This window comes from Panthera uncia, assembly GCF_023721935.1.
Source record: "Panthera uncia isolate 11264 chromosome B2 unlocalized genomic scaffold, Puncia_PCG_1.0 HiC_scaffold_24, whole genome shotgun sequence".
Lineage (NCBI taxonomy): Eukaryota > Metazoa > Chordata > Mammalia > Carnivora > Felidae > Panthera > Panthera uncia.
Genome location: NW_026057580.1, coordinates 77,583,983 through 77,593,236, shown reverse-complemented (window position 1 = coordinate 77,593,236; position 9,254 = coordinate 77,583,983). Strand labels below are relative to the sequence as shown.

At 37.4% G+C, this 9,254-nt stretch overlaps 1 protein-coding gene across 1 annotated transcript; it reads left to right on the top strand.

The window, feature by feature from the left end:
* Positions 1 to 393: 393 nt before the first annotated feature.
* On the top strand, positions 394 to 8,996 carry LOC125938865 (ras-specific guanine nucleotide-releasing factor 2-like). Its single transcript, XM_049654264.1, has 3 exons — positions 394 to 537; positions 2,886 to 2,975; positions 8,263 to 8,996. The coding sequence occupies exons 1-3, from the start codon at positions 424 to 426 to the stop codon at positions 8,530 to 8,532; spliced, it is 474 nt and encodes a 157-aa protein (XP_049510221.1). The 5' UTR covers positions 394 to 423; the 3' UTR covers positions 8,533 to 8,996.
* Positions 8,997 to 9,254: the final 258 nt, after the last annotated feature.

Genomic DNA, 9,254 nt, shown 5'->3' with positions numbered 1-9,254 from the left:
CAATTCAAGACCTCAGTTTTTTGTTAAAGGAGAAGCATCTTTTTCTTTATGAAACGATAGAATTCCTTTGCACTTTTCTGACTTATATGGCAAAATTGCTAATGGCAGCCATCATTAAATGACCTCTTAGTGAAGGATATGTAAAATAGCAATGATCCAAATTCTGTATAGTTAAATGAACTCTTAGCTTAGTAAGGGATATGTAAAATGATTCAAATTGTATGTTGTTAAATGATACCAAATGCAAGCCCAAAGTTAATATTTACATAAAGCAGAGTTAGCCATCAAACTACATTTATGGTTTCTTTCTAAAATATACTGTATGCTGTTCTATATGAAACTTCCATAGAACAGTATCTCATTGACTAACTGTGTAATTTTCTCTTAAGTTATGCAGACATTTTGATTGAGAGAGAAGTGTTAATGCAGAAGTACATTCATCTAGTTCAGATCGTAGAGACGGAAAAAATTGCAGCTAACCAACTCCGGCATCAACTTGAAGATCAAGATACAGAAATTGAAAGACTTAAATCAGAGGTACTTCCCAGTTACTAGATTCCTCCTCATTGTTATGCATTTATTGCCATCTCCTCAAAATTACATAAGGCCTATCAGGGCAAAATTTTCTTCCCAAACTTGGTTCCTTCACCATCAGCGAGTACATGGTCAGACCACTAATCTGTGTTAGAATAAATCTAGTCTATGTTAGAATTAGTTAAATACACTATATTAAAATACCAGAGTAATATGCTGCTTTTTAATTATTTTGTGCTCCTGATGTCCTTCATTTGATCAGATATTCAGAAGTTGATTATAAAATGTAACTGTTTTTAGATTGACTATAATAGTAATGATAATTGTGAATCTGTCATAGATTAAACTCCCAAATGATAACTAAGGAAGGACTAGAAATGAAGTCAGGAAGACTTTACTGCTTCTCTATTCTAAGGAGTTCAACTTTCTTCCCCCTAGAATTTTGAAAAACACATTGGAGTTGAAGTATAAGGCATTTCCTCAAGTTGGAATTCCTGTCTCCCTCCATCTCCACCCCCACCCTCTGAGGGTGAACTTCCGAAGCCCTGCACCCCCCGATTGTGAGATTGTCCCAAGTGAGAACAGAGCATGGTCATTGTATCTCCAGCCTCAGTGGTGGTCCTGGATCCACCCATGCTCACAAGTGCCTCTGTCCACATATAGAAACCCAAGTGTACCCGAGTGTTATTTACTACTCGTGGAAAGCGGTAGATAACTGAAGACCTGAAGAGGAATGTGGAAAACAAGATTTCCCCCCTCTTTCTGACTAGAGGTGCATTAGCATTTTCTTAGCTTCAAAGAGCAGAATAGGACAGATGAAACCTACTACTAATTGTATCCCATTGACAGAACAATTCAGGATCCTCAGGCCTGAGTTACAAGAAATTTGTAAGTTCTAAGAGCCTCTTCAGCCCTGAGTTACAAGGAAAGTAACTTTCTTGTTACTTTTACAGTCATTGGACAATGATTTCCTCTTTGTTTCCTTATACCTTCCTCCAAGACGCACTGAATCCTGTGAGAGGTTTTCACCTCCTTCTGCCTGTGTACATCACCTCCAGTTTCCAGAGCATGAGTATAAGCTTGATTCCACCTGGGATCTGATTGCTTCTCTGGTGATGAGTTGCAGACCATGTTCACCGTATCATTAGTGTTGTTAACTTCCCGATTCAAACCCTGAAATCTCATAGAGTGAAAACAACAACAGAAAACTTAGCAAACCTGCATTTTAAAAGACTATATCAGGCACTATAATTTAAGACAAAATTATTGTGTTCTCTCTTTGCCACAGTAAGCCAGAGCAGATGCTTGTCTGCTAAGTGGCATTTACTCCACAAGAGAAACTCAGCACCAAGCAATGTTCCCCAATATTTATTTGGGCATGCTTATCTGTCTTCACTATGTTCTATTTTAGTCTGAATATAGATTTTGCAGCCCCAAACTGTCAGTAGCAGGTACGTCTTGTGTGGTCGCTTGTCAGGAGCCATAATTTATTTTCTACTCCTTTTATTTTCCTACTTCTCTGCCAGAAAATGGCAGAGTGTGTATTTGTTACTGGTGACAAAATGTAAAGACAGGTCAGAGGAAGCAATTATGATTCTTAACTTTTCAAATGCTTGCTGGTAAGGTTGCGTAGGTTCTTACCTTTCTAAGAGCCTGCAATTGAGCAGTAGGCTAGTGATTTTTGTTGCTAAGTGTATTTGGGCAGCCATCTGGTTTTGAATTGCCCCACAGGTCACATAACTACATAACTACATAACTGAGTTGGAGCTATAAGGAGATCCTGGATCATTTCACTCCTTTTTACCTTTTCACCTTTCTTGGTTGTCTTGGATCAACCCCAGGGCTCTGAAGTTCCGTTTGCAGTTACCATTTTCCCAAGGAATCCTGTGAGCCTGCTGTACTCTGTGTACCTGTGTGGAAGGCTGCAAGCTGATTATGGGAACAAGAGCTCTGGGCTGAATGTCATTGCATTTGGGGACCCCAGGGCATTACAGGCAGCTGCCATTGGGCAAGATTGGCAAGCGGTATGTCACTCAGCTCCCCCGAAGGCCTTGGCCTAGTCATCACTGGCAGTCAGGGCCAAATTTGGGGCTAACTTTTCTCCTAACCCAGATCCCAGTTCACACTTTCCACAGTTGCTTCCTATGAGCACCTTTGTTGGCAACATAACTGAACAGACTTGGTGTGAAGTTCATGCTTTCCTTGACTCAGAACCAGTGGAAGGAAGGATGCATAAAAAGTAAAAGTTTCCTGAGGACCTCCTAAGCTACCTTGTAGGCATTACCTCCTGTGAGTTATGGCTATAAGCTGGTATTTCCCAAATCATGAAATGGGCCAATTTTGTGTTATAGATTATCGCTCTTAATAAAACCAAGGAACGAATGAGGCCTTACCAAAGTAATCAAGAGGATGAGGATCCAGATATCAAGAAGATTAAAAAGGTAGGATGTTGGGCATTTCTGGCTTTGGAAAAGCATGGTGATCAGTTGTCTGTCCTATAGTGATGTCTTTGTTCCCCTGTCCCTGAGCTGAGAATCACCTTGGTATATCTGTTCTAATGGCTCTCAGACTTGCCTTTCAGAGTGATACAGGTATGGCTACTTTGGAAAACTATAAGCTTGAGATTTTTTTTCCAGTTCTGGGAATCCCCTTATGGACCCTCTGTGGAAAGGATGTCAAAACCAGACATTAAGACAATAGTGTTCTTAAGTTGGGTTAGTAAGTGCTGTAGAGCCTCCTGATTTTGTGCTATTTTCATATTTTAGGGGAGTATTTTTTTCATGTTTATTTAGTTTTTTGGGAGAGAGAGTACATGTGTGCAGATGCTTGTGAGACGGGGAGGGGCAGAGGCAGAGGAAGAGAGAGAATCCCAAGCAGATGCCACGCTTAGCATGGAGCATAACATGGAGCTTGATCTCAGGAGCTTGATCATGACCTGAGCTGAAATCAAGAGTGGGAGGCTTGGGGCGCCTGGGTGGCTCAGTTGGTTGAGTGTCCCTTCTTGATTTCAGATTGGGTTGTGATCTCCTGGTTTGTCAGATCGAGCCCAGCGTCAGGCTCTGTGCTTGTAGCAGAGAGCCTGCTTGGGATTCTCTCTCTCCCTCTCTTTTTGCCCCTCCCCCTGCTTGTGTTATCTCTCTCTCAAAACAAACAAACAAACATTAAAAAAAAAGAGTCAGATGTTTAACTGACTGAGCCACCCAGATGCCCCTAGGGGAGTATTTTTTTTAATTTATTTTTTTAAATATGAAATTTATTGTCAAATTGGTTTCTGTTGTCTGTATAGGGGAATATTTTTAAGTGACATTTTAAAAATATTTCTTTTAGCTTTAGATTTCAGTGCTTATTTAGAAAGGATTTTTTTTTAACATGTGAGACTATTAACTAAATACATCTCAGATTTCTGTTTTATTATCATTATTACTTTCTTGTTTAACATCCACACGATCAACAGATCTTCTTACTAAACTGTCACTTATTCCTGTGTACAACTTAAAAAAAATTTTGTTTTAATGTTCATTTATTTTTGAGAGACAGAGAGATAGAGCATGAGCAGGGGAGGGGCAGAGAGAGAGGAAGACACAGAATCCAAAGCAGGCTCCAGGCTCTGAGCTGTCAGCACAGAGCCTGATGTGGGGCATGACCGGGAGATCATGACCTGAGCCGAAGTTGGCCGCTTAACCGACTGAGCCACCCAGGTGCCCCTGTGTACAACTTTTGCAGTTAAACAGACACTGGTACTCACTCTGGTCTACTGTATTTGATTTATGTCATTTTAGGTTTTGAGTTCTATTATCTTAATTCGCTTGTGTAAATCATCTACTTAGCTTTGTGACCATTATGTGAAAAGCTTCACAGTTATAGAACTTTTTTTATGGATATATACCTTCAAATCTTTATTTCATCTTAATGTTTTTCTTATTCTTGTTTTTTCTATGCTACATAATTATTCCCCTTTAGTTGTAACAAAACTTAAAACATTGCTCAGAGTTTGATATAGAAATGTTTCTAAGAACTAAATTGAAGTGTTTTCAGTTTTTAAGGAATAAAAAGTGAAATACCACCATTAATTTCTTAGAATTCAAAACATTCTGAATTGAATTGAGTTTTTGTTATTGTTACAAGATTAATGCTCTTGCCTTTTAGTAGTATGAAGTTGTCTATAAACAAAGAGATGAGTGAAGTACAGTTTTCAGGATTTTTTTTTTTTTTTTTTTGTAGAAACTGGTCTGTTAGTATGAAAAGTACACCAGCTCAGCAGGCAACACCTGACTAAGTAAACAGAAAGATTGTGTTTAACACAAAATTTGATTAAGGTGATTTTTGAAAATATTTCTGTTAAATGAAAGAATAGTGATAAAATAAATGCTTTTTACATTTTCTACCTTCCTGTTTCTCAGTAGAAGCAATTAAAAAATATATTTTTGAACTTGTTAAGTAGGCTTTGAAATTAATTCTGTTGTGCTTTATAGCCCAGTCATTCTAATGTCTGTGTGGCAAAAAGTGTTTTAAATGAATTAGTTTCTCTATTCTGATTTGGCAAATATCAACATAATTTTTTATCTTCAAGGAACCAAAAATTGAAATTTATTATATGACAAAGAAGGTTTCCATTAGATTTCTCCAGATAATGTGCATATAAATTCCCCCACATAATTCTATTAAAATGTGGCTAATTTTTATTGTTTGAAGCATCACAGCTGTGTGAATGCCTGCATTAACACTGATAGTATCATGACAACATTGGTAGGTAAATGAAAGAATTTTAAACATTGCAACAGAAGAGCAGTTGTTTAAATACATGACAATTTAGTCCATATGGGTGAAATAGTAGGGAAACAATAAGGAGTGTAAGAATATGTTGACTAGATAACAATAATACTAAAAAGAGATTTGGTAGTCATTTAATGCTGTCAATCATATATGGATTTGCAACCTGCTTTGTGGCTGAATCTGCCACTTAGCTATGACACACCCTAATAAATAATCATATAACTGTTTTATATTTAGCAAGCACTTCAGATTTTTTTTGGTCCATTATTTTGGAGGTGAGAAAATAGAGGACTGGAGTTCAAAGTTACCCAGCAGGTTAGTGCTCAGCCTTGGGGTTAAGAATTATGACATGTACCTTTCTGGCTAGCCCCCAGCATTTACCTGGACACTTGAAAGATGTTTAGTAAATATTTGTTGGCTAAAACGTACAGGTTTGTCTGTTATTTTTCAAATCATACCTAGGGAATTCAGATCAATTTTAGAGGCTATCATGTTGTCTACAGAATCAATTTTTAATTATATTTCATGTTTCTTTTCACAAAATAATCTCCATTGCAAATCATTCACATGTGTTTTCACCGGGTGGCTGAGAGAGAATCCGTAGAGTTAACAAAAAGCAGGTTAAAGAATGCCAACTCTCATTGCATCTTTCCTGTGTGACTTACCATGAAATTTCGTTTACTCATCTACAAACAGAAGGGGTCAGATGAGCTGATGTCTAACACTTATTTTTTTTTAAGCTTCGTAAAAAAATCCTCAATAACAACAAATCAAATACCCTGATTTAAAAATGGGCAACGGACATTTCTCCAAAGATGAAATAATATACATGTGATCTTTGGAGAAGTCATATACATATGAAAAGCTGCTCAATATCACTAAACATCAGCGAAATAGAAATCAAAACCACAGTGTAACGTCACCACACACCCATTAGGATGACTACCATAAAAAAAAAATAAACTAAGTGTCGATAAGGATGTTGAGAAATTGGAACCTTTGTGCACTGTTGGTAGGATTGTGAAGTGGTTCAACTGCTGTGGAAAGCAGTACGGTCATTCCTCAAAAAATTAAAAATAGAGCTACCACATGATCCAGCATTTCCACTTCTGGATATAGATCCAAAATAATTGAAAACAGGATCTGGAAGAGATATTTGCACTCCCATGATCACTGCAGCATTACTCACAATTGCTGAGAGTTGGAAGCAACTCTAATATCTATCAGCAGATGAATGGATAAACAAAATATACATACAATGGAATATTATTCAGCCGTAAGCAGGGAGGAAATCCTAGCACATGGTACAACATGGATGAACCTTGAGGACAGTATACTAAGTGAAATTAACCAGTCACAAAAAGATAGATACTGTGTGATTCTACTTACATGAGCTATCTAAAGTGGTTAAAGTCACAGCAATAGAAAGTAAAATAGTGGGTAGCAGGGGCTGAGGGAAGGGAGAAGTGGGGAGTTGTTCAGTAGGTATAGAGTATCAGTTTTGCAAGATGAAGTTCTGGAAATCTGTTATGCAACAATGTGAAATATTTAACACTACTGAACTAACTATACATTTAAAAATGGTTAAGATGGTAAATTTTATGTTATGTGCTTTTTTAACACAATTAAAAATTTTTAGTATCTGATTTTATATTGTTAAAGAATAAACCTTCAATGTATTTCTTTATTAACATGTTAATAACTAATTATGTAATATTATCACATTCTGGTGTCCATATTGGCAGTCTTTTTTTAAAAATTTAATTTTTTTTGTTGTGAACGTTAATATTTTTTTTCAATATATGAAATTTATTGTCCAGTTGGTTTCCATACAACACCCAGTGCTCATCCCAAAAGGTGCCCTCCTCAATATCTATCACCCACCCTCCCCTCCATCCCACCCCCCATCAACCCTCAGTTTGTTCTCAGTTTTTAAGAGTCTCTTAGGCTTTGGCTCTCTTCCACTCTAACCTCTTTTTTTTTTTTTTTCCCTTCCCCTCCCCCATGGGTTTCTGTTAAGTTTCTCAGGATCCACATAAGAGTGAAAACATATGGTATCTGTCTTTCTCTGTATGGCTTATTTCACTCAGCATCACACTCTCCAGTTCCATCCATGTTGCTACAAAGGGCCGTATTTCATTCTTTCTCATTGCCACGTAGTACTCCATTGTGTATATAAACCACAATTTCTTTATCCATTCATCAGTTGATGGACATTTAGGCTCTTTCCATAATTTGGCTATTGTTGAGAGTGCCGCTATAAACATTGGGGTACAAGTGCCCCTATGCATCAGTACTCCTGTATCCCTTGGGTAAATTCCTAGCAGTGCTATTGCTGGGTCATAGGGTAGGTCTATTTTTAATTTTCTGAAGAACCTCCACACTGCTTTCCAGAGCGGCTGCACCAATTTGCATTCCCACCAACAGTGCAAGAGGGTTCCCGTTTCTCCACATGCTCTCCAGCATCTATAGTCTCCTGATTTGTTCATTTTGGCCACTCTGACTGGCGTGAGGTGATATCTGAGTGTGGTTTTGATTTGTATTTCCCTAATAAGGAGCGACGTTGAGCATCTTTTCATGTGCCTGTTGGCCATCCGGATGTCTTCTTTAGAGAAGTGTCTATTCATGTTTTCTGCCCATTTCTTCACTGGGTTATTTGTTTTTCGGGTGTGGAGTTTGGTGAGCTCTTTATAGATTTTGGATACTAGCATATTGGCAGTCTTAAAGAGCTTAAGATATGGAAGAAACTTGTGACACTGAGAAAAATGTTATTTTTAAATCCTATTTTTTCTGCTATCTGAAAAAGCCTGCCACAATTTACTCTAGTGATGGGACCATTAGCGCTGTAACAAAAAAGCAGTGTTTTATATGGTGTGGAATGAAAACCCTTACTGACAGGCTTATTCAAAGACAGCCTCACACTTCCCTGAGATTCTTTCTGTTGTTGTTCTGTAGGTTCAGAGCTTCATGAGAGGATGGTTGTGTAGAAGGAAATGGAAGACCATTGTGCAGGATTACATTTGTTCTCCTCATGCTGAAAGCATGAGGAAGAGAAACCAGATTGTGTTCACCATGGTTGAAGCTGAGTCGGAGTATGTTCACCAGCTCTACATCCTGGTCAATGGCTTCCTCCGGCCCCTGCGAATGGCAGCCAGCTCCAAGAAGCCTCCCATCAGCCATGATGATGTCAGCAGCATTTTTCTCAACAGGTTTGTCTTGGCGTAAATCAAAGAGTCATGTGAAAAACCCATTTCTATTTCTTAAAAGAATTTTTACTTTACTCTTAAAAGAATAGGAATCATAAGTTCAGCTTTATGAGCTTATGATATTAAAAATAAGAAAGTTATCATTTGTGTTTCATTATTTGTGTGAGTTTACATGTCTTTATCTTGAATCATGGCATTTAGTTTTCTGGGTCTTTTCTTTGTGTGACATATGTTTTCTTGTCATTGTGTAGGCGTGTGTGTGTTGGGAAAGATAATCTTCATAAGCTGAGGGAGGTGGAGTGAGTAATGGGTCTTTACATGTAATTTATACAGACATACTTTAGGAAGAAGAAAAACTAACAAGGGGCCTGAGAATCTCTAGCAAATTTATTTGCTCAATAAATATTTATAGTGTCCTTCCTGCTGAGTGTTCATCAGTGAACAAAGCAGAAATCCTTGCCTTCATGTAACTTAAATTTTGATGTGGGAAGACAATGAATAGTAAATAAGTGAAATATGTAGTATATTATATGGTGATGAGCACTATGGAAAAAATAAACAAGGGAAGAGGAGAAGGGGAGAAAGGGAGTGCCTGGGTGCTTTACTTAAAAATTATTTATTTATTTTTTAATTCATCTATTTACTTATTTATTTATTTTGAATACATTTATTTGTTTTTGAAGAAATTTACATGGTTCAAAAGTAAAAACAACATGAAAACATCAAAAACTGTCAAATAAT